General features: G+C 39.0%; 1 protein-coding gene across 1 annotated transcript in view; it reads left to right on the top strand.

Annotated features, from left to right (window-relative positions):
• Positions 1 to 26,283, top strand: part of LOC125461685 (EF-hand calcium-binding domain-containing protein 6-like) — a 42,776-nt gene extending 16,493 nt beyond the window's left edge. The window contains exons 8-18 of the mRNA XM_048550688.2: positions 600 to 745; positions 2,060 to 2,256; positions 2,446 to 2,553; positions 4,034 to 4,099; positions 6,690 to 6,800; positions 12,138 to 12,240; positions 13,095 to 13,219; positions 13,331 to 13,574; positions 15,479 to 15,648; positions 22,329 to 22,491; positions 24,638 to 26,283. Of these exons, the coding sequence (XP_048406645.1) occupies positions 600 to 745; positions 2,060 to 2,256; positions 2,446 to 2,553; positions 4,034 to 4,099; positions 6,690 to 6,800; positions 12,138 to 12,240; positions 13,095 to 13,219; positions 13,331 to 13,574; positions 15,479 to 15,648; positions 22,329 to 22,491; positions 24,638 to 24,856 (1,652 nt within the window). The 3' untranslated portion in view covers positions 24,857 to 26,283. The remainder of the gene's footprint in view (positions 1 to 599; positions 746 to 2,059; positions 2,257 to 2,445; positions 2,554 to 4,033; positions 4,100 to 6,689; positions 6,801 to 12,137; positions 12,241 to 13,094; positions 13,220 to 13,330; positions 13,575 to 15,478; positions 15,649 to 22,328; positions 22,492 to 24,637) is intronic.
• The last annotated feature ends 395 nt before the right edge of the window (positions 26,284 to 26,678 follow it).

The following is a 26,678-nucleotide window of genomic DNA, read 5'->3' as shown; positions in this document are numbered from 1 at the left end:
AATAATGTCACTTCTATTTTGTTCTGTCTTAGTCTCCATTGCTCAGCAGTTAGTATAAATGGCACTGGCGTCCTATTTATGCCATAGGCCCTGATTTACTTCCTAAACCTGGGGTTCTCCTGGTAGATAAGGGTATCTTATGACTCATTGTAAGGTCCTGGGATATATGCAATTACCAAACCAGGTAGAGGGAGATAAAATATCCCCTTAAATGAGCATTAGAGATATTAAAAACAAAGTACGTGTTAATCAATCACCTTAAAGTGCCTTTAATTGGAACAAATTTTAGGTTTTGAAGGTGTAAGAACATATATGTGAACCTGAATTCTGGGAGCTGTGCTCTACATGAAATCCAAAATAAAATGAAATCAGTATTCCTTTATTTTCCATCCAGCTCGTAAACAATCAAATGTAATCAGCACAAAATAATATGCTGCTGTTCAATGTTTGCTGTTTAAAAGTTGTGGCACAGTTATAGATTGGCATGGATATTAATATGAACTAACAAATGTGTCACATTTCTGGGGATCCAATTGCTTTTCCCACATGGATTTTATTTACTTTTATATTTGTGGATAACATTTCACATTCAAATGCAGGATCTCCAGGAAGAAACCAAACCAAAGCAGACATGGAGAGAAAATTGACGTTGAACATAGAAAACTGGTTGAAGGAAAAGTTTAGAGAGGGTTTCAAGAGTATGCTGACTGATTTTTATTACTATGACCAAGACAACTCTGGAAAGGTAACTTGGTGCTCTTTGGACCTACATTGACATTAAATGTTGGTGAAACTGCATTGGTTGCTCAAAAGTTGCATTCTATTCTGAAATGATTTTTAACCTCCATTTGTGTTTTTCTGTACCAGTCAGGAGGAATTATGTACGTCAGTATGGGGAAGGGGGAGCTTAAAAAGCCTTAATATTGCAGTGTTCAAAACAAATTAGTTTTTGTCCTATTCAGTTCCTTAGGGAATGTGCCAAAAGGTTAAATGGCCAATTTTCAAGTGACATTTGGAACAGGCTGTGGACTTAACAGAGTAGCTACATAGAGTTATTTAGTGGAGACAATTAAGGGGCACTATCTTCACAACAGTGTTTGGTAAACATTTTATATTTGCTTGAAAGCATATAGCATGTATTGGAACTCATTGTTGCATGATTTCTATGAGGTATTATTTTTTAATGAAAACAGTACACTTCTGCTACTATTTAAAGAAAATCCAGTTTTGGAAAGGGAATATTTATATTGCCAAATTAACAGATTGAGTGACACAATGGAAACTGGGCAGGAGTCCAGGCAGGACTAAAAAGATACAGTTCTAACTGTAAGTAATTCCATGGAGCCTTGACTCTGTTCCCAGTATAATTAATCCACAAAGTAAATACTCTTCCAAATATTAAACACTAATTTACTGATTCAGCTTTGACAGGCTATAAAGTCAATGAATCTGGTGAGTGGAGAAGTGATAATGATATAATGGTGCTGTTAGTCTTCTTTGCTGGAACTTGAGGTAAGGGTGCATGTCAGCACACAGGAGAGAAACATCTCTTAACTGAATGACCCATTATGCAGTCTATTGTAGAGAGATGGAGGTTGCCAATAGTCTTGTCTCAGTAACATTAGAAAAGCAGAATACAAGGCTTTTAAAAAAAAGATGAACTGTGTCAAAATAATGGCCCCTTTTAGAGTTAAATACCAGAATAAAAGTTATGTCCAAAAGCTATGGGATGTTTTAACTTAGCCCATCAAGTGGAAAATTAACAGGACTAGGCCAGGTGCCCATTTTACACTCTACCTGATTTAACTTTTCACTGTAGTCAACTGGTAACAGTTTAACATAAATAGCTATTTATATGAGTACATAAAAATGAGAAATAGGGCAGGATGAAGAAATATTAACACAATGATAAATCACTTATTACAGGATAACTGTTGATAATAACTGGTTTTAAGTACTAATATAAAGTCAGTTAGCTTGTTAAGCATACTCAGAAAATTTACTTTGTGCTAGTGTGTCAGCGCGTAAATCGAGTAAATCATTTTCTTTTCTCATGAAGGTATCCAGAGACAACTTCTTATGTGTCTTGAAAAAATACAACCTTCAGTTGCAGGAAGACCAGCTAAATACTTTCCTTTTGCGTTGTGGACTTCAAGAAGACGCAGCAACAATAAATTATATGGAGTTTCTTCACAACTTTCAAGATAGAAGTGGAAACGGACTACCTCACCGTATTATAACTGATGAAAATCACAGGTGACAGTGTAGTCATACAGCAGGTGTTTTCGTCTGGACTTGTTTCTTTGTTGTGTATCTATAACAGAAAGCTGGTCCTGCAGAATATATCTTGTCTGCAGAAATAATGCAGTGTACACACTTTGTGAAATGATTTAAAGGTGAATTCTGTCTGTAGTGTTTTTAATTGTTCTTCATTGTCCTGTGCAGATTTAACAAACTCAGAAGCTTTGGTTCTCAATCCTCAGTAACTGCCACGGAGGCAAAGCTAATGGAACTGTTACACAATGATTTCCTTTCCGTTTTAGGAAGTTTTCAGTAAGTGATATATTTGATTTTACATGCTTGATAATCATTACAATGAAAGAATGGGGTGTAAGCTACGCCATCAGATCCAGAGAGCCCAATGCCCCAACAACAAGGGGAGCCGCTGGGGCCAAGGATAGCAGTTGTTGGGAGTCTTTCCTCAATAAAAGCTGGGACCTGCCTGTTTGAATAATGAAGCAATTTCCTGTCCTGTGAGGGAGTTTGAAAATAGAGGCATACTCCTCTTCTCCTTGCAGCCTAATAAGGGGGCACCTGTCTCAATGGCAATGCAGAGCAGTTGATCCTCTGGGTTTGAGAGCTTAGTATAACTTTTCAGTCAACAAATGGAACCCCTGACAACACACATTGCTATCAGTAATGAACTGAAATGTCAGTCTAGATTCTGATTCAACAACAGACGGTTTTTGGGGTACTATTCCATAGATCCCCAAAGGAAGTAAGGCAGGTTAATAGGGTGGTTAAGAAGGCATACGGCACACTTGCCTTTATTAGTTATGGCATAGATTATAAGAGCAGGGAGGTTATGTTGGAATTGTACTGAGCTTTATTTAGAACACAGCTGGAGTACAGTGAGCAGTTTTGGTCACCACATTTCATGAAGCATGTAACTGTACTGGATGGGATTAGCTTGCAACATTTCATCAATGCAGAGAGGCTGGATAAGCTTGGATCATTTTCTTTGGAGCAGAGAAGGTTGAGAAGGGACCAGATAGAGGTGTATAGATTGAGGTGCATGGACAGGATGAATAGAAAGCAGCTGTTCCCCTTAGTTTCAGGGTCAATAATACAGGTGGCATAGTGTTAATGTGAAAGTCGGGAGGGTTAGAGGCGATTTGAGGAAAACTTTTTCCATTCAGAGGACGCTGAGTTTCTGGAATGCACTGCCAACGATGGTAGTTGAGATGAGAAACCTCGCAAACTTTAAAAAGTATTTGGTTGAGCACTTGAAGTGTCATAACATTCAAAACTATGGGCCTAGTGCAGGAAAGTGAGACTGGTGAAGGTAGTTACATACTTTAGGTGGTACAGACTTAATGGGCTGAAGGGCCTCTTCTATACTGTATGATTCTATGGTTCTAAGAACTTACAATTGTAGCGTGCATTTAACTCAGCAAACTGATCCAAAGCACTTAACAAGAACAGTAACAATAAATACATTTTCAACTTCTTTGCCATTGAGCAATAGAAGGAGAAGTGAGGAATTCTGACCAAAAGCTTGATTAAAGTGGTAGATTTGGAGGTGCATTCTAAAGGAGGAGATTGGTAAAGAGCTGGAGAGAATGGAAGATGGGAGATCCTGCCTGGAGAGAATTGGATTTGTCCAGTCTAGAGATTCAAAAAGCATGGTTTTTATTAACAGAGGAGTTGATGGAAGGCCAGTGGCTAAGTAAGGTGGCATCACAAAATTGCACAACGTCACATACTTTTCAAGTGCATACACTTGAAGCTGATACAACATCTTGCTTTGCAGTGAAATTGACAAGCAGAAACGAGATGTAATCAGCCAACAAGCCTTCTGGATGTGTTTAAAAAACAGGTACATCTTTAAAATTTTTCTCGTGGATGATTTATGTTTTTTATAAGATTATAGACAGCACAGTTAACTATTTGCGATGTTGGGTTGCCAGGAACATAAGTAATAACATGGAATTTTTTGTACAGCAAGCTTTGTGCAAAGTGACCCGTATATGCAATGTGCCTGCCCACTGCTAGTATTAATGGAGGTGGCACAAAGGGGACTAACTCAATCTCTGGCCAGATTGCTCATTTAAATATTTTAAGAAAGTTTGTGCCTCAGATTTTATTGCTGTTACAGCTTTAATTTCCAGTTTCCTGAGGAGTGACTGTGGAGGGCATGGTGGGAATTTTGGAACTAGATCATGGGGCATGAAAGGCATTGGATCTTGGTGGCATGGGGTTGTTTGATCACAGGCCTAAGTGAACCACATTCAACCAGCCTCTTAATATTGTTATCTACAGTCATTGAAATTGAATTCAAGAATTACAATCAGTTTCTGCCTTTAAATTTGGCAAAACCCGACAAAAACCTATATCTCCAGGTTTTGTATTTGCAGATTTGCAAAGCCCTGTAAATATCCTAGTCATTCAGAATTATCTCACAACATCTGATAATGTTGCTAAACCTGTGGCACAAAATAATACTCATTAACTCTTTTATTGTAGGTGCATTCAGAGTTCACAGAACCGGCAATACAGTAAAGTATGGATCACTGAAGTACAACAACTGCTAGTACAACAATTTTTTTAGTATAGAGGAAAGACAGACACAATTGTCTTGGTACAAAAGCCAACCTACAGATATGTGAGAGTGCGCTGCTCAAAAATTGAAAACTAAAATGTGTTGCAACCTTTTACACAGGAGTTTGAGCCATCAATGAGATGCATTGCTATACTAGTTAGCAATCAAGGATAAAGCAATAAAGAAGCTTTAGCATATGTGAATAATAATCATCATTCTAATAAATGCACAACAAAATATTTCAAAATTATACACTCTCAACTTAATGGGTTGTTAGCTTCATAAAATGCTATTTGTTTCTTAAGATACTTCGATTTGAAATCTTGTAAGCACAATTTCTGATACCAATAATTTACTTCAATTTGACACAGGCTCTTATTATAATCACTTAACATCATTTTGCTGGCTGAAATTTGATTCAGAACAGTTTTGAAGTTCAAATGACAAAAGGTTAGCAAAAATGTATCATTACTTCGGAGAAATACTATCTTGTTTGATATTGGTATATTTTTGACAGGTATCTCTCTTCTTACATACAGTGTCTTTTTAAATTCCACATCAGGTGATCGCCCCTACTTTTCTTCCTTTAATCAAGTCAGAATATCAGGTGGCTAAAAGGGATAATGAGATCAGGTGCAATAATATGTGCAGAACCTTAAGAAAAAGGAGAATCTTTTGAGGAGATTAGGGATATTTTGACACACAGAAAAAACATCCTGTTGAGTTTTCTGCCTGAAGTCAGATGCAACTCAAAGTTCCACAACCTCATTCCCTGGTAGGATACAAAATCCGTTCTACTTGGCATAGGGATTGAAACCTGTCCTGATGACACCAATTCGATCCACACTAGCCATCTAAGCAACTGAGGAGTTTGAGTTGCTGTGGCAATATTCACTTTAACATGCATTTTGTAGTCAGGAACTACAAACACTGCTGGTGGTGGCTTCAATTTTTTTTCCATTACATGGCTGACCAAGAATTAGTCACATTCTCACCACATATCATTGGCATATGTTGGAAGGATTTGCAAGTTGATATTCAATCTAAACCAGAAACCAAAAGAACTGTGGCTGCTGGGAATCAGAAACAGAAACAGCACGGTGGCTCAGTAGTTAGCACTGCTGCCTCACAGCGCCAGGGACCTGGGTTTGATTCTACCCTTGTGTGGAGTTTGCACATTCTCCCCGTGTCTCTGCGGGTTTCATCTGGGTGCTCCGGTTTCCTCCCACAGTCCAAAGATGTGCAGCCTAGGTGGATTGGCCATGCTAAATTGCCTGTGGTGTTCAGGGATGTGGAGTTATAGGTGCGTTATAGTGGGATGGGTCAGTGTGGCCTTGGGCCAAAGAGTCTGTTTCCACACTGTAGACATTCTATGATCTGAATTGCTGGAAAAGCTCAGCAGGTCTGGCATCATCTGTAGAGAGAAATTGGAGTAAAGATTTCAGATCCAATGAACCTTCTTCAGAACTGATATTTAACTTACTTGACTGTTATGAACACACATTTGGCCATCATGTCATAGGCTTTCTGGCTCAGAGTCAGGAGTGCTACTCCACTGCACTATAAAATGTCACAGAAAAATTATTCCTTTAGATAATGTGTACTTTTTGAATTCGAGTATGATACCTAATAGCATCTCATCCTAGCAATGACCATGTTTTTTGCTGGAAAAAAATTTTCTACGTTATGTTGCAGCAAACAAACATTCCTAAAATACTGTAAAATAGACACACTATGCTTATATATTCCTGGTGTTGTTTGCAGTATTCTGCGGAATGTAAACTTTTCTAAAGAGCTTGGAATTATATCTTTTATCAGTATTACTTGGTTATGATTATTTTCTGTTTTTTTTTGTTTATTCCCCAAGATTTGGCATTGACATGTCGGATGAAGAAGTAAGTTATCTGAAGAACCGAATACCACTTGATGCCCAAGGCAATGTAAAATATCTTGAGTTCATGTCCATATTTGACAGCTGGTAAGCAGTTCTTTGTTGTAGTTTGCTGTATATCAAATTCTTCCCAATTTGAATCCGAAGGTATATGATGAAATGAGTTGATATGAGCAAGCACAGTCAAATAGTGTAGTTCCTAATAGTCATTAATCAATTCACCTAAAAAGACCTGCCTAGCCCTGAATAGACAATAATAAATAAGTCACAGAGAAAATTGGGTTAAATGCCCATCAAAGCATGTTTTTTGGCTTCACATATGTGAATATTCATAAAAGAGGTGTTTTCATCAATATAGACACTCAGTATCTCTGGAGGGGATAGGTAATATGCATTCTGAAAGATTGCAATACTCAACAATTATATAGAAATGCATGTTTGGTTCACTACAGCTGCTTTGGTGTGTGAAATACTGAGAAAATCATTTGGATTTTGTGGTCAGTGACCATGGAATATCATCCTTCCTTCTCTTCATTTCCTCTTTCACTTGCTTGAATCATTTCCCTTCACTTTCTTTCCATTTTCTTTCCTTTCCCTCTCTTCCCTTGCCTTCCATCTCTCCCTAAATGCTAAAAAAAATGAAGATGCTATGTAAGACTTATCATGCCGTGAAAAGTTCACTTACCCCTGCATATAGCAGCCCAAATACTCGCTGACATACAGCAAGGTCACACCCTATATGGATTTCAAAATCATTTCTAATGCAGCTTGTAGGACATTAGGTAAATCATATTATGGTAATGAATCGTGTTCATTAATGATCTGTACTGATGGAGGAACACACTTGGAATGAGGACTGAGTCTACCAGGTTTTGAGGATGTTCTCTCCTACCAACTTGTACATGAAATTAGTTGATGAAGATTTTGCTCACCAGTATGAGGACAGACTATCCTGTGTCTACAATTTAAGTATGTACATGTTGCCAGCAATTTTGGACTTCTTGACCAGTAAAACTTTACCACCATTCTAATTGATGATGGTAACATTTGAAGCAGCCAATGGAACAAGGTTTATCCTTAGGGAAAGCCCTAAGCACAGGCACTCACCTGCTGCTCTCAAGCTTAGTTGATGTCATGAAGGGAGACAATCTGAAGAACTGAACAGCCAGATGGTGAGTACATAGCAGAAGATTTGAAGCAGGAAAATGCTTAACCACCTCGTAGCTCAGGTGATGCAAAGTGACAAACAAAAATTTAATTTGCAAGTTACTACATGGTGATTGAACACAAACTAGTTAACCTATATTTGGTCAGTTGCAGAACATAGCTGTACCTTTCATGGTAATTAAGCCCCTTGCCCCGTCTGAACCATTGAAGCAAAAAGGTAGCTCAGATGAGCCCTCTGAATGAAGATGCTAGCACCAATGGTTTAACTTAATGCATCATAGTTCAGGCCTTGCTTCCAGAACTGGTAAAGACCATTTGATATACTTTTTGCATTGCTGATGTAGTTCTTGACCAACTTAAAATAGAGGAAGAAATGGCAAAATATGTTAGCTTAATTAAGGATCTTGATAACCATTTGAGTCCAGGGCAATACACAGATGTTGATCATGCTAGCTTCAGTTAGCACAGCCAACAAACAGTATACACTGTGGTTTCTTTCATAAATGTTTTTTATTTGCTAGCATTTTACTGCTGCTTTAGAACCCTATGAGACAAGCTTATTCAACTGCATTGCACTTGGTGTCCTAGATGAAGGTCTATCTGAACTCTTAAAGTCTAGGGAAGTACTACATCTGTTAAAAATAGGCTGCCAAGAGGAAATCCACAGACAGGACAAGCTCTTCTCAATTGAGAGAGATTTGCCCTGGGATCCCACACCTAAGCCTGTCCAGTTTGTTAACCACAAGCCAGCTCAGCCATTTAGGAACTGAAAGCCATGGGTAGACGATGCAATGGCCCTCATTGCTCCATTCTCATGGTGAGATGGGAAATGACCCTGTTGGCAAGAAAACTACTCATACACTGTTCCACACATAGCAAAAAAGGCCATTTCAGAATTATCTGTAGGAACAGCAGAAGGAGTCCCTACAGCAGGACAACTTGGCAAAACTAAATGGCAACAGCTTATTGTGTCCTAGACATAGATGCTAATGAAAGCAATGGTACACTTTTATTGGCTGAAGTTACAAGACCTCAAGATGACTGCCAGCTGTCTGATATTTTTGTTAATGGCGAGAAGGCTCATATTAAATTGGTTACTGAAACTGGTGCATTGTTCCTTTCTGATACTGTATCTTGACTAAAGCCTCACTTTCAACTTTTGACTGTAAGGCTTAGGATGTATTTCAATGGACATTAATGGACTGCTGAAAACTGTATTTGACAGTAATAGTATCCCAGAGGAAGCAAATTATTTTATTTTCTACAATCTCCTACACTCCACAATATAGGTGTTCATTGACATTACCTTTAGGTCTTTGTGGTGGGTGCACCTGCAGTGCCCTCTGAGGTGTCAGTTTATACACTCAGTCAGCTCAAGCTTCTGCCTTTGGACAAAAGCTTTGTTCTTCCCTGAAGACGGGCTGATGACAGAGTCAAATTTTCTCCCCCAGCTTATGTAAAGAGAAATGTAGATGGCTAAACAATAATGATGATTTAACGAACTAGAGTAAAAGGCTTGGGAGGGAGAATGAGTAAGTCATATTTAACTCATACGTAGTATACAACATGGGTAATGTTGCTGATGTTTCACATTAGGATCAATCCTTTAGGTTTGAAGAATGCTCTCTCCTACCCACTTCGTAAATAGTTGATAAAGGAAGGTTATTCAACAATATGAATGCAGATTTACATCTCTTGACAATCTCAGAATATCCTCACTACACCTCTGACAACAGCTTCCAGATCTCTCTGTTCACCTATACCTCTGGGGACATAAGTAGATGTTTTCCAATATACTTACTGTTATTCTTACCACATAACTAGAGACTTTCTTCCTCAGAAAACTAACAAAACTTACAAAAACTTGAAAACTTTAAATCAGATTGTCGTGACCACAGATCACAACTTCGAATCACCTTTGGACATTTTGAAAAAATGCTCGCAAAATGCTTTTTTTTAAGAAATAGGAGATACACCAAAAGATGACTGTGGATATAAACCCAGTGGTGGTCTGGAGAGGCATTTAAGAATGTCTGAAAGTGACAAAGCAGCTTCAAAAGGAGAAACGCATTGCAAACTGAATTGCAATCTCTTGTGAGTATCTCAGACTAGGAACATGACAGCAGAAGTGACAGCAGTCTAGGCGATGTTTGTCTTTTCCACCTTCAGGAAAACAGAGGTACAGAGTTTAAGAATGAGTTTCAGTCCTGCTCTATATATACTCACATTTACTTGCTTGGCGTGCTACGAAAGTCACAAAGAACTTTCCACCAGTCACGTCTGCATTGCAGGTCATAGTTTGATTGCTTGAGGTGCCTGAAGGTAGTTAGCAAGCCAGTTCAAAACTAAATGAGCCAAAAAAATTTCAGCTAACCTGTAAAGTCAAGAATCTTGAAATTGACTGCTTGATTATCCACTACCTACTCATTGCAAATAACTCAGAAACTGATCTGTAGGCCTATTAATTTTTATCTTTTTCTGTATTGGATTCTTGTATCTGATTTGTGTAAATGTGTTGTATTAATATTTATTATTGGGTTTAGTTATTAATAAACTCAAACAGGGTTAAATTACTGCTAATCAATTAATTCAATGTAAATTTCTTCACTTTGGGGAAAATTGTATTCACAATGGGAGAGAATCATTTTTAAATTAATCTTGTTACAACCAAATCAGGGAGTAGGTGAATAAAGACACCTGGAGATTAATGATTTGGAGTAGTTGGGGTGGAACTGACACAAATTGGGGAACCTCACCTGGGGATAGGTTGTAACATGATATAATCTTTATAGATATAGGGTCTTGGGGTGATGTGTAGCCGTCAGCTACTGGCGGAAAAGATTGAAATTGGCAGCCTTTTATATAACATGTACGCATAATCTTACTCCAGATGGGCTGTACTTTAATACAGAAATCCCTGGCGTTAAATGCATTTTACATATTGATGTAGTCTTGGAATCACTTCAAAATGTTTAGAAATACTAAGTAGACAAAAAGCTATATTATGACATGTTTAATAGCCAATATCATTCAAAATATCTAAGACATGCTACACAGACATACAATTGAGGGACAATTTGTAACATTCAGCTTGACAATTGCAAGTGACCTTCTTCCTTAGATAGAGTCTGACATACTCATTCTTTTTAAGGGCATCATAGGAGAGAATTTTTTTTCAGTAATTTGCTGGTTTCATATTTCTCACAAGACAAATATTTTTATTCATAGCTATGCAGATGAGAAACCCTGCCACCAATTGGCTGAAAAAATATTGCACCTTGTAAATATCCGAACATACAATGAAGTAGGCTATCCTCGACTTCAAGGCCATTACACTATTTGTTAAGACCAAGACTGATTTATTTATGTTCTGGATTCCTCAATTTGATCTATCTCTGATAACTATTGATTCCCTTGCCTATCAAACATCTATCTTCCTCTGGCTAAAAAATAACAATAACCCCACCTCTCCCGTCTTCGGAAGTAATATTCCAAAGCTACCCAATACCCAGAGCGAAAATATTTCCCCTCATTCCTGCCCTAAAAGGACAACTCTAATTTTAAAACAGTGTCCCCTTGTTCTGGACTCATCCCCAAAAGTAAACATTCTTTTCATGTTCATTTTGTCAAGACCATTCGGGATCTTAAAAATTTGAACCAAATCATCCCTCACTCTTGTAAACTCTAGTGAAACACAAGTCCAGCTTGTCCAATCTTTTATCATAAAATGTAACCCATTGATTCCAAATACCAATCCAGTAAATCTCCACTGAAGTCCTCCAGTCTTCCCTAAGTAAGGAGACCAAACTGCACACAATATTTGAGATGTGGTTTCACCAATACCCTGTTTAACTGAAGCATGGCTTTATTACTTTTATGTCCAAATCCCCTTGTAATAAAGGATAACATTCAATTAACATTCTTAATCACTTACTTTGTCTGCATATCAAATTCTTGTGACTCATGCATTTGAACATCTAGATCCTTCCACATATTGGAATTTTGCAATTGTTCACCATTTAAATAATTATCTGTTTTTATATTCTACTTGCTAGAGTGTTGTGCTGGACTGCTTTACTGCAGGAAGCTGCTGATCTGAGGAAAGGAGAAAAATTTAAAAGGAATCTATGACAAACAGCAATATTTTTAATTCTCAGATTACATAAATTATGATGTAGCTATGAATGAATATATCCAATAGTTAAAATGGAATCCCAGATTAAGTACTAGGTCTCATTTGTCTTTATTGCACAATAGTAAAGGTGCGAAGAGTCTTTTGTGTGACAAATCTATAATGACAAACTTCAGCAATGAAAATTCAACAAACAAAGAGTATGGCTCAAGAAGAACAACAGATCAGGTAAAGATTAATAGATATTATTTTGAAATGTTTGTATTTGATGTACTGTGCCAATTTTTCACTATCATCTTCAGACAGAATGATGTGAATGGATTCAAAACTTATTTGACATATTTGTTACAACCAGTGAACCTTCTGGTATGGCCAGTATCCAAGTTCTTTTATTAATTAGATAAGATCCACAAGCTTATTAATAGGTGTAAAATTGTAATGAGTATGCTCACAATTTCCTTTTTTATGCTCCTGCTGAAAATTGTTATTGGAGTGTAGATCAAAATAAAAAGGTATATGGTTGAGAGTCACTGAAGAGAATTGACCAGACAACCTTAACTTGCTAGTTTACTTTTACTGTTAATGTTATTTTGATGAATCTTGACATTGCATTGACGATAGATTCCCTTTTTTCAGATGCACATCCTAATGTTATGTGGTGCATTTTCAATGAAATGCCGACCTCAGTGTTTAAAATTGAAGATAAATTACTAGTTATTGAGAAGTGCAGGTTGTCAATTGTATCATTTGAGGCTAAGTATATACAGATGGAGGTGATAATGTTCCTGCCTCTGAGTCTAAAGACCTGGGTACAAGTTCCATGCTTCACAGGTGTGTCATGAAACTTCTGAACAGATTGATTTAAACTATCTTAACAGCATCAATTGAATGGTTACTTGAGTACACATATAGGGATACTTACTGACAGAGGGTGTGAGTCGAGTTAGGAGTTAGACACTTGTAATGATTCACACTGTGAATAAATCAATGTAAATTAAAACCTCCTCAGGTTTTAATCTTCACTCATTATCTACAAGGAGTGGAACTTGGCCAGCACTTATGAATAACTTCTTTTATTCTAGATCTCAAATATTATACAGGATCTTGTGAAGAAACAATACCAAATGGTGGAACAAAACTTTAATAAACTTGATAAGATGAACACCAGACGATTTTCTCCTGAGTCAATGTATCAACTTTTGAAGCAGTTAAGGAAATATTTTTTGCTGTTCCCATTAAAATGTACATAATTGTGTTTTCATTGTCACAGTAACTTTTTTTCTCAGAAATGCTGTTACCTTTCTCTTGTCATATACAGATTTGATATTCACCCGCCAATCACAAGAGATGACGTCCAAAAACTGTGGAGCACTGTAATTACCAGTCAAGATAACACTTTGGATTTCTACGAATTTGTCCGGCACTTTGGATTTTCACCTAAATCAGCTTGTTACCCAAATGCCAAAATACATCCACCAGTTAAAGGTGACAGTGACTTCCTGGTACGATCTAGGAAGTTAAACTGTGACACAGAAATCATTGAGGACAATCTGCAAGCTAAGGTTAAGTAATTATTCAGTCAAGAAATGATGTTTATATTCATGGTCAGTGGTAAATCAGCAGACAGCATTTTCATTCATCATTTACATTTAATATTTATTTAAAATAAATTCAGCATAAGGTGTAGGATAAATTGGATACAGCACAACATTGGGTGATGTATCCTGTCTTTACTCTTCAGCCAATTACCTCTAACTTTCCAGAAAGAAATATCACCTTTGGCTGAAAACGAGAATTCAGACTTCATTCCTATGATGCTAGTTATTGGTGTCTTCAATTTAAGGCCAGAAACTTGTGAATTTGAAAATCTGTGATCAAAGACTAAAACTCACGAAGCTGACAATAATACAGTACTAGAGTGATGCATTAATGAATTGGCGATAATGTGCAAAACTAATCCCCTTTAAAACAGTTGTTCTAGTTGCACATAAGGTATCTTTTGATACTATTCTAGCCAAGGAAGAGCAAAGAATTTCTCCTGGCGTTATGGCCAACATGACATGCTCATAACAGAAAACTAATTGGTTGCTTATTCATTTGTCATTTGTGGGATATTCCTGGTGAAAATTGGCTACCATAACCCAGAAATTGCAATATTTGCACCTCAATAAAAATTCATTTTGAAAAATGTCTTGGTCTATATAATGGTCACCATAGTCTTACCAGACCATAGGGCTGCTGTCTTTTTTGGAGGGTGAGATGACTTGTGGTGGTTTAACTTGAGGGTCACCACACCCCAGACAAGGAGGGAGGTCGAGAAGGTGAGTGTCAAGTTAAACCACCACAAGTCATCTCTCAAGTCAGTGTGGAAATTGAACCTACATTGTTGGCATTGCTCTGCATTGCAAATCTGCTGTCCAGCCAGCTGAGCTAACTGATCTCCTGTATATTATAAACAAATACATATTTAAATATAAACAATAGTTCATATGGCTAAATACATACCTAAAATTTGTCTTTCATTTGCTCCTTTGATGCCAACCATAGGCATTGCCAATCATTGCACACACTAGATCTTAAAAGCATTCTTTATATTTAACTGTAGCTGATTTAATGTATTTTATCATATTCTCTCCCTGTAGCTGCCTCCACTGATACAATGAAGTGGATTTCAGGGTTTGCCCACTTGTCAGAAACATATTAGTAACACTCCAAAAATGTGGGTAATTACATTGCCCAGTTCCCACTATATCCTTGAACATTCATTTCCGTTATCACTCGAGGAACACACTGCCTCTATTAAGCAACATCATAAAACTCCCCTGTAGCTTTTCCATAAAATTTCCTACCAGAAAGTAAATATAGCCAGTTGTAGTTTTCCTAATAGGTGACACTTTCTTGCATCAACTGGAAGAGTTCCTGAAAACTCCTGGTAGAAATTGTTATGAATCAATATGCAAGAATGTCAGTCTGTTTCTCAAGCACTTCAAATTGATTTAGCTCTTTGTTTAAATATTCCTGATTTGAGTTCACGAAGCTGAAATATTTAAAACAAAACTGAATTCTACTTACATTCCTTATCATTTCAACTGAGATACTGCAAGATTCTCTCCGCATTTAATTGATGGAGTATCAGCTGGTGATGCTGTAATTAACATCAGGGATGCTCAGCAGGCCAGAATTAGATGAGAAAGCTTGTGGGGCTGGTTGGCATACAGCACCACAAGAGTTTAAACCTATCAGTAGTGTTACTACCCTCATTTTATTTTGATTACAAGTAAGAAAATAAAATAAGAAGAAAGCCAAAAAGAAAAACCCTTTACTAAAGACAATACTGCTGCTGTCCAATCCAATATCCTTTTCAAATTTTATAGATTATTCTGTTGCATATGTGTGTACATCAGCCAGTTGGTTCTCTTAACACTGATTTTCCATTTTTATTGATTACTCTGGTGTTATTTTGTAGGTTAAGCTCATGCTAGATGACCTCTGGACAAATTTTCGTGAGTTGGATCAATTTAACACTGGCTTTGTTAGCAAAGAGGAGTTCAAAGATGTTCTTATGGATGTATGTGAGTCGCTGAATGATCAGACCTGTGAGATAATCGCCAGTAGGTTTACCCATGAGAAGAACTGGTTAGTTAGTACCCAATTATCTTTTTTTTAATTGATTTCCTCCCTGGCTTACCCTGTTAAATCCTGATTGTGTGTTGCAGAGATGAATAAAGATCAATAAAGGATGTATAATGACCTATTTTGGGATAACCCAGGTGCATGAATGTGTTTTCCATGCAGTGGTAGGAAATACATTTACATACAACAACTTTATGACTGAGTGTCAAATACTGATGTGTTGGGCAGATTCCAGAATGACAGCAGGATGTGCATTCTTAATCATACGTGAGTCTAATACTTGAAATGTGCTGACCCGGGGGGGAGGGAAATGTGATGAAAATAGTGAGACAAAATAGACATGCCAGCATTACAAAATTTACATTACTTTCTTGGCAAAGAAAGGTTGAAACGTCAACTGCTACTTACATTTATATAATAACTTTAATGTAAAGAAACGTCCCAAAGTGTATCACAGAAGCACAAGAAAACAAAATATGAAACTGTACGATATGGCTGGTTAGGAGAGATGGCCCACAACCAAGTCAAAGATGTAGCTTTAAGTTGTGCCTTAAAGAAGGAAAGTAAAAGGTGAAGAGTTGCAGGAAGGGAATTCTAGAGATAAGGGCCTAAGTAATTGATGGAGTGTAAGCCAATGATACTGTAATTAAAATCAGGGATGCTGAGTAGGTCAGAATTAGATGCATCTATATGCCTTGGAAACTTGTGGGGCTGGAGATGGGAAAAAAAAGAGCAAATTATTACAAATTATGAACAGGAATCATAAAATCAAAATGTTGTTGATCAGAACACAATGTAGTCAGTGAGTACAGAAGATGACAGGTTACAAATATTTGGTATGACCTGAGACACGAGTAGCGGAATTTTGAGTGATCACAAGATCGTAGAGAGAATGTGTGAGAACTCTGAAGCCTAGAGATAGCAAGACAAGTCTGAAGGCAGACTTATAGTGCCCTTATCTTTAGGCCAGAAGGTTCAGGTCCCATGCCAGGACTTGTTGGCAACAGAATTTGCATTCATGCTGTGTTGAAACAAGGGTCGGTTGTCGGTCTGTAAATTCTTCCAAAATGCCTGTTAGCAGGTGGTAAGAATGGGAGAGTTTCCTGATTAACATTCTGAAGTCATTCAGAATCTTCGGAAACAAACACTAGAGAAAAGATAGATAGACAGAAGTTTAATAAAAGGGCATAACTGAAAGTTTCAGTGGTAGATATACTAAGTGGGGTGAAGTAGAGCAATGTCACTGAGATAGAAATAGACTTCCTCAATGATAGTGGAAATGTGAGGTCAGAAGTTCCTGTCTGAGTCAGATATGAGGTTGAAAACAGATTGCTTCAGTTAGATTGTTGCTAAAGATGAGTACATAATAAATAGCAGGGAATTAAGTTTGGAGGAAGGGTTGAAAACAGGGGCTTCTCTCTTCCAGATGTTCAGATGGAATAAGTTACTGCTCATTCAGTGCTGGAGGTCTGATGTGCAATCTGAGAGTATAGTGATGATGGAGGAATTAAGAGAGATAGTGGTGAGGTGACTGTGGAAACTAACGCTGTTCTTTTGCATGATGTCATCAAAGGTAGCATGTGTATGAGAAACAGGGGATCAAGGAGAGATACTGGGAATACCAGAAATAATAGTGTGGGAGTAAGAAGAGAAACCATTGCAATGATCAAGGATCAGGAAAAGCCTATATTACTTTACCTTATATAGCTCAGATGGAGTTGGATTTTATGGGTATGGGAGCTTTCTCCTCATCCTCTCCCTGAAGGTAGGAAGGTCTTGAATTGACCAACTTTGAACAAGGCCATCCTGTGCTCCAGGTGGCCTTAATCAGGCACTAGTTGACTGCCACCCTTCTGTTGCAGCAATGTCACCACCGGCAGACATCCCGAAAAATACCATTTATCCCCACCCTCTGCTTTCTGCCAGTCAGCCAATCTTCTATCCATGTTAGTACCTTATCCATAACACCATAGGCTGTTATTTTATTTCAAGCACTTTGTCAAAGGCCTTCTGGAAATTCAAAGAAATCACACCTATTGGCTTTTCTTTGTTTAACTTGCTCATTATCTTGTCAAAGAATTCCAACAGATTTGTCAGGCATGACATCCCCTTGACAATGCTACCTGACTCAGCCCTATTTTGCCATGCACTTCTAAGTACTCCACAATCTCATGCTTAATAGTGGACTCCTAAAATCTCTCTAACGACTGAGGTCAGGTCAACTGACCTCTCCTTTCCTGTTTTCTGCCTTTCTCCCCCCTTAAACACGAGTGTTACATTAGCCATTTTCCAGTCCTCTGGGACCTTCCTTAATTCCAGTGATTCCTGAAAATTCAACAACCAATGCCTCATAATCTGCTCAGCTATCTCCTTCAGAACTCTAGGATGTAATCCATCTGGTCTGGCTGATTAATCTGCCTACAGTCCGATCAACTTCCCAACACCATCTCCTTAATGATAGCCACACCACTTTCCTCTGCTCCCTGGCTGCGTTGATGTTTTGGTATGCTGCTAACCTCTTCCACTGTGAAGACTGACACCAAGTACCTATTCAGTTTCTTTGCTATTTCTTTGTTACCCATTACTACTTCTCCAGCCTCACTTTCCAGCGATCCAATGTCGACTCTTCCCTGTCTCACCTTTAAATATTTAAAAAAGACTCTTGCAATCTTCTTTCATAGTGCTAGCTAGCTTACCTTTATATTTCAACTTCTCCCTCCTCATTGCTTTTTCAGTTATTCTCTACTGGTTTGTCAAGACTTCCTAATCCTTTGGCTTCCCACTAATCTTCCCCACATTGTATACTTTTTCTTTTGCTTTTATGCTGTCCCCGACTTCCCTTGTCAGTCATTTCTACATTGTTCTCCCCTTAGTATGTTTCTTCTTCCTTCTGCTGTACCTTCTAAGTTACTTCCAGAAACACCTGTCATTGCTGCTCTACTGTCTTCCCTGCTAGGTTCCCCTTCCAATCCACTTTGGCCAGCTCTTCCTTTATGTCTTTGTAGTTACCATTACTCAGCTGTAAGACCATGATATCTGATTCCAGCTTCTCCCTGTCAACTGCAAGTTGAATTCTATCGTATTATGGTAACTGCCCCATAAGGGTTCCTGCACCTTCAGCTCCTTAATCAAGTCTGGCTCATTACGCATTACCAAATTCAGAATTGCCAGTTCCTTTGTGGGTTCTACCACAAGCTGCTCCAAAAAACCATTTTACAGACATTCCACAAATTCCTTTACTTGGGATCCACTACCAACCTGATTTTCCCAGTCCACCTGCACTTTGAAGTCCCCCATAATTATGGTAATAGTTCCTTTCTTACATGGTTTCTCTATCTCCTAAATTAGCCAGGATGTTGGAAAAAAATATAATGTTAGGAGGCCTGCACATAACTCCCATCAGGGTCTTCTTTTCTTTGCAATTCTTCAACTTGCCCCACACAGATTCTATGTCTTCCAACTCTATATCATTTCATGCTATTGATTTATTTGATTTATTACTAACAATACAACTTTTCTCTTCTGAGATAGCAAGAACTGCAGATGCTGGAGTCAGACACAACACAGTGTGGAGCTGGAGGAATGCATTTCTGAAGAAGGGTCCCAACCTGAAACATCAAGTTTTCTGTTCTTCTGATGCTGCCTAGTCTGCTGTGTTCCTCCAACTTTTTCCCCTCTGACTATCCGCCTTTCCTTTCGATAGCATGTGATCCACTTGCAGTTATTTCTTAGTGATCCTACGACATCATACCCACCAATTTCAAACAAGCTCATTTACCTTGTTTCGTATATTGCATGCATTTAAGTCCAACACCCTCAGCCCCGCATTGACTGCCTCTAGTCTCATTGATACCACTTTATTGTTGTGCCTGAAGTTAAATTCCTGACCCTTTCCAAACTCTCTGTCCTGTTAATTGTTCTGGAAACGTTAATACCTTCTGCTGAACGCACCCCGTTTTAACCTTTTTGATTATTTTCCATGGAACACACACACTCTCTCATACTCTTTCTCTCTAACATTCACACTCTCTCACACTGTCACGCACTCCCTCTCATGCACACCCTCACACTCTCTGACTCCTCATATGAACCACCCTCTGTATGAAAAAGCTGCCCCTGAGGTCATTTTTCAATCTTTCTCTCACCTTAAAAAAATAAAATGCCCCCTAGTTTTGAACTCCTGCTCTTTAGGGAAAAGTCCTTTGCTATTCACCTAATCTATGCCTGTCATAATTTGACAAACCTTCATAAGGTCACCCCTCAAACTCCAATGCTCCAGCGAATAAAGTTCCCAGCCTATCCAGCCTCTCCTTTTAACTCAAGCCCACCAGTCCAGGCAACATCCTGGCAAATCTTTTCTGAGCCCTCCCCCATTTAATACTATCCTTCCTGACCAGAACTGTACACAGTATTCCAAAAGTGGCCTCAAACTCAACAATGTTCTGAACAACCTCAACATGACATCTTAACTCCTATACTCAGTGTTATGAGCAAAGAAGGCAAGCATACTGAATGCCTTCTTAACCACCCTGTCTACTTGTGACAGAACTTTCAAAGAACTATATACATGAACAGTGATAATGGGAACTGCAGATGCTGGAGAATCCAAGATAATAAAATGTGAGGTTGGATGAACACAGCAGGCCCAGCAGCATCTCAGGAGCACAAAAGCTGACGTTTCGGCCTGAGACCCTTCATCAGAGAGGGGGATGGGGTGAGGGTTCTGGAATAAATAGGGAGAGAGGGGGAGGCGGACCGAAGATGGAGAGAAAAGAAGATAGGTGGAGAGCCCGAAATGTCAGCTTTTGTGCTCCTGAGACGCTGCTTAGCCTGCTGTGTTCATCCAGCTCCACACTTTGTTATCTTGGATTCTCCAGCATCTGCAGTTCACATTATCTCTTCCCTTTTTATAGTCTGTGCTTATGTGTAAATTATTACAGAATAATAGAAGTGAGAAGGTGACATTTGCTGGTAGTTACTAATATGGAATTCCAAATGCATGAGGGCAAATAACGTGTGTTGTTTGATATTTCAAACATAATTACTTATGACAGTCTCTGTATTTTGCAATGTTCTTCCTTCAGGATGGCAGAGAGACGTGTCACTCCCAAATTGCCCAGTTTATTCATGTTGAGACTAATAAAGAATAGAATAAATGAATAATTCATACGGCGAAATGAGTAGGATTGAGAATGTTTACTGAGCCCACTCTGTGTTGTAATGCTGTGTTGCATTACCTGAGCACTGTGCATTTATGTAGGTGGGGAGCTAGGGAGGGGATAGGTCAGTCCAGGGAAGACTGACAGGTCAAGGAGGTGGGATGAGGTTAGTAGGTAGGAGATGGAGGTGCAGCTTGGGGTGGGAGGAAGGGATGGGTGAGGGGAAGAACAGGTTAGGGAGGCAGAGACAGGTTGGACTGGTTTTGTGGAGGGGAAGAGCTGGGCTGGTTGTGTGGTGCAGTGGGGGGAGGGGACGAACTGGGCTGGTTTTGGGATGCGGTGGGGGAAGGGGAAATTTTGAAGCTGGTGAAGTCCACATTGATACCATTGGGCTGCAGGGTTCCCAAGTGGAATATGAGTTGCTGTTCCTGCAACCTTCGGGTGGCATCATTGTGGCACTGCAGGAGGCCCATGATGGACATGTCATCTAAAGAATGGGAGAGGGAGTGGAAATGGTTTGCAACTGGGAGGTGCAGTTGTTTATTGCGAACCGAGCGGAGGTGTTCTGCAAAGCGGTCCCCAAGCCTCCGCTTGGTTTCCCCAATGTAGAGGAAGCCACACCGGGTATAGTGGATGCAGTATATCACATTGGCAGATGTGCAGGTGAACCTCTGCTTAATGTGGAAAGTCATCTTGGGGGCTGGGATAGGGGTGAGGGAGGAGGTGTGGGGGCAAGTGTAGCATTTCCTGCGGTTGCAGGGGAAGGTGCCGGGTGTGGTGGGGTTGGAGGGCAGTGTGGAGGGAATAAGGGAGTCACGGAGAGAGTGGTCTCTCCGGAAAGCAGACAGGGGTGGGGATGGAAAAATGTCTTGGGTGGTGGGGTCGGATTGTAGATGGCGGAAGTGTCGGAGGATGATGCGTTGTATCCGGAGGTTGGTGGGGTGGTGTGTGAGAACGAGGGGGATCCTCTTTGGGCGGTTGTGGCGGGGGCGGGGTGTGAGGGATGTGTTGCGGGAAATGCGGGAGACGCGGTCAAGGGCGTTCTTGACCACTGTGGAGGGAAAGTTGCAGTCCTTGAAGAACTTGGACATCTGGGATGTGCGGGAGTGGAATGCCTCATCGTGGGAGCAGATGCGGCGGAGGCGAAGGAATTGGGAATAGGGGATGGAATTTTTGCAGGAGGGTGGGTGGGAGGAGGTGTATTCTAGGTAGCTGTGGGTGTCGGTGGGCTTGAAATGGACAAATGGACATATACATGAACACCTGAGTCTCACAATCCAGGGCTCTACCGTTAACTGTATAAGTCCTGTCCTTGTTTGTTTTATCAAAATGTAATACCTTGCCTTTATCCAAATTAAGCTCCATCTGCCACTCCTCATCCCATTTGGGCTGTGCCTCACGCTGGATGTGATCTCTTCTTCCTGATCGAGTGCCGCTTACTGGTCCAAAATGTACTTTAAGCTTGTGCATTGTCATAATTTAGAGAGAAATTTTCTCTGAAACAATGGAATATGTTTTGTTTAGGATTTCATACGTCGAGTTCCTTCAGCCATTTGAAGATCGAAGGAGAGCAGTCAGGCTTAAGAATTTGAAAACTCCAAACCAAAAACATCAACCAGACATCACAATATACACAGAAACTATGCATAAAGGTCTGAACATGATCACGGAGAAACTGAGAAGAAAGGTAATAGAAAGATTCACAGAGTGGTTCACTGGAGGATGTAGCTAATATTGGACTTTAACTTGTTACGAACAAAACATACGTAACAGATTCAGATTAAGTGCTGGGGTTTGCGTTGCAATTTGCTTGGAGTTGAAGTTAAATTGTAGAGAACACCAACTATCAGTCCAGATTCAAGAAAGATATCATATCAGGTTCATAACTTTCAAATCTGATCTAGGGTTGAAAATTTATCTTGGGCAGTCAGTAGAATTAAATATTAGACATTGTTAATAACTGATGTACAACGTGATACTATCTACTGTGTGAGCTCCACCTCCCAGGGTATATTGCTAACCCCTAATGAGTTATGCCATAGAATACAAAATGCATGGTAATTCTTCACACTTACAGTTGTAACTTCACTGTGTTTGTGGTCTTCACAATAAAGTGAAAATTGCAGGAGCAAATTAGCAAAATTAAACATCCTGTTCCATGCTGATTTCATTTACATTCCCTGATGTGTGAAGTTGAAGGCAATTTAGAATATTTATTTATTTATATGTAAGAACAAATGGACATATCTGTGACTAGCTTGTAAAAGCTAATCAAAGCACTTGGGGATCCAATTTGTCTTTACCTCTTAAAGTGGAAATGCAATATTCTAGTGAGCACTGTATAGAAATCTTCACTTACAAACATCAATTTGCTATTTTACTTCTACTTTCACAGCAAAGAAACAGACCCTTCAAACCAACTCATTCATGCTGATAGAGATTCCAAACAAATTTAGTCCCATTTTCCAGTATTTGGCCCATACCCCTCTTAACTCTTCCTCTTCATATATCCATCCAGATGCCTTTTAAATGTCGTAATTGTACCAGCCTCCATCACTTCTTCAGGCAGCTCATTCTATACACATACCACCTTCTGCAAGAAAAAATTGCCCCTTAGATCCCTTTGAAATCTTTCCCCTCTTACATTAAACCTATGATCTCTAGTTTTGGACTTCCATATTCTGGGGAAAAGACCTTAGTTATTTACACTATCCATATCCCTTCTGATTTTATAAACCTGTATAAAGTTACCCTTTAGCCTTCAATGCTCCAGGGAAAATTGCCCCAGTCTATTCAGCCTCTCACAATGCTCAAATCCTCCAATCCTGGCAACATCCTTGTGAATCTTTTCTGAACCCTTTCAAATTTCACAACATCCCACATATAGCAGGAACACCAGAATTGACACACAGTCTTCCAAATGTGGCCTAACCAATGTCCTGTACAGCCGCAACATGACCTCCCAAATCCTATACACAATGCACTGACCAATAAAAGGTAAGCTTACCAAATGCCGCCTTCACTATCTACCTGCAATTCCATTTTACATTTCTTTTGACTGACTTTAGTATCTTTATCAGTATGTCTGACTTGAATACAATACTGTGATTACTGGGATATGTTCTCTGAATGGTGAGGATTCTGTTTAAATGGTAGTTCGATACATTGTGATTTATTGATTGAGAGAAAGGGATCTAGTTAATTCTGAACCGCCTCCATTTTACAGCTACACAAACACAAGTGTGGTTAGCTGTGACTTGTTTGGGATTTAAGAGTTTATGTTTCCCCTCAACTGACATTTGTGAATGTGGGCACAAATTGCACTTCTTCTGCTGCTTAAATTAAATCTGACAACTCAACATAAAATTATCATTCCATTTATAAACAATAATTTGAATCTGTAACTTTGATTTTTCAAGATTCTCATTATACTCGCATATACTCATATTACACACGGATACTTGACGCTAGCTTTACTCCAACCGTCTCTCTTTATTTTAAAAGTCACGTGTTATTGTAGACATTTTGTTCTTCAGGTAAAAATATAAAGGTATCATTGTAGAGCTTAAAAGAAAAACTACAACTGTTAGTGATCTGAAAACAAAGTCTGATCTGGGCAATCAGCAGTTGATGGTAATATCTGGTTTAACATTTCTTCAGCTAAGGTACGGTGTTAGTATTTTCAGTTATTCAATGTTGAAATATGTGCTAACACGTTGAAAGCACTGCTGATTTTGTAGGATGCTAATTTTGTTGATCTCATAATATTGCCAATTATAGTGACTGAATTAAATGCTTCTGAGATTCCATTGTTCTTTTAATTACCCCTGTAGTTAGCTGGTAACCGAAAAACATTGGAAAAGGTGTGTAGAAAATTGGATTTTACCAGCACTGGATTTCTCACACTGCCTGAATTTCGATCTGTTCTTCGACTCTGCAACATAGTTTTGGATGAAGATGAAATTTATCACATGATGTCAAAATATGATGAAAACATGGAAGGCAAAATTAAGTATTCAAACATTATCAACAAAATCTTCAAAGGCCCATGAATATCACTTTATTTTACCTGCTTTCTGCAAAACTGTTAGCGATCTTTTTAATAAAGTTCTGAACTGTTTATATTTTAGTTGGATTTTTAATCTTAATAAATGATGTATAAGCGGTGACAATGAAGGTTTGTAATAGTTATATGTTTCCAGTATCGCGGGTGAACAATTCCAGACTGCAGGTCTTTACTTAACTTCATAAATAAATTTAGAGTTTAATGGATTTTGAATTGTAAAGATGTATTGTAAAGAATATCACACCACATATCAAGATAACAGCAGAAAATTGTACAAACATTCAGCAACTCAGGCAGAATGTCTGGAAAGTAAAGGGGCAAGTTCACATTTCAAGGTTTGCCTTTCATTAGAACTCTATGGTGATCCTGTCATCTGAAACGACAAAACGTCGGATGACATGATGATGGATGAGCCAAATCTTCAGGTCAGCACAGAATTTAAGTGAGGCACGACTGTTGAAAAGAAAACTTCAATGGGTACGGATGGCAGCACGTAGAATCAGAAAATGAGTTATAATGCAGAAGTCCATTTTGCCATCAAATCCACTCTGACTCCCTGCAAGAGAAATTCACTTTACCCCATTCTCAATGGCCTTTCCCTGTCATCAGCACTTCTTTAGTTCTTAGCTCAAAGGAAGGTCTTCAGTGATTATTTGCTGAACCATGGCCAAATGCCGCGTCGGGTGAGGTGGCAGGTCCCTAGCGTACTTCAATTGGAACAGGAATCGAACCCCGTGAACCCCAATCTACATGCTGGCTGTCTAGCCAAACACCTAATGGACTCTCACCCCTCTTTTGCTGTAACAGTACAACTTTACATACAGATTAGTATGGAAATCATGAGGTAGATGTGGTATGTGGAAACCCAAAGTACTAAGAACACATTTAATCTAATCTTCCATTGTTCCGCTACAACTTTCTGAACTTCAGAGTGGGAGAATGAATCATGTGCATGTAAGAGCTGATCAGATTTTCTCCCCTGCTTGAGGTAATTATTTGTTCAACATCTTATGACATGCATTTAACTTTGTGAATTATTGAGTTCATCATGAAGGTTAGGACATTCGTTTTAACATATATTCAGTTTTATGGTTCCAATTACAAAATGTGTACTCCTCATATTGCACCTACCATTTATGAGGACAATGACGTCGTACAGTTGGCTGGCTATAATGCAGATTTGTTTGGAGCACAAGGGTTCTCTTTACAGCTATTCAGATGATCAGTACAAGTAGATTATATTTCATGTCAGGTAACGCAGTGCTAACTTGACTTGCAATGTTGAACAACTCAAATAGATTTATGGAGAGAGGTTTGCAGAAGATTAGATTAGTGATAATGGGAACTGCAGATGCTGGAGAATCCAAGATAATGAAATGTGAGGCTGGATGAACACAGCAGGCCCGCAGCATCTCAGGAGCACAAAAGCTGACGTTTTGGGCCTAGACCCTTCTCTGATGATGCTGCTGGGCCTGCTGTGTTCATCCAGCCTCACATTTCATTATAGAAGATTAGATTAAATGTATTCTTAGAACTTTGGGTTTGCAGATATTATGTCTACTTCATGCCTTCCACTGTATTCTGTAAGTAGATGTAATAGCCCCCATAAGATGTATGGATTTATGATATATTTTGGAGATTGTTTGCTACTCGTCCTGCCAAAGTTGCAGGGGTTTAAATTACGAAGTCCCTTGAACAACCTGGCAATGGCTCCCATTAAACCATTGAGGGCACAGCTACAGCCATGAGCTGATCCTTCAGGTTTCAGTTTACAGAGGGGCAGCTGGTTCTGGGGGAGGCAGGAGGGT

The sequence above is a fragment of the Stegostoma tigrinum genome, chromosome 20, assembly GCF_030684315.1.
Source record: "Stegostoma tigrinum isolate sSteTig4 chromosome 20, sSteTig4.hap1, whole genome shotgun sequence".
In the NCBI taxonomy this organism is placed as follows: Eukaryota; Metazoa; Chordata; class Chondrichthyes; order Orectolobiformes; family Stegostomatidae; genus Stegostoma; species Stegostoma tigrinum.
The sequence above is the reverse complement of the archived record's forward strand: the minus strand, read 5'-3'. Positions and strand labels throughout refer to the sequence as shown.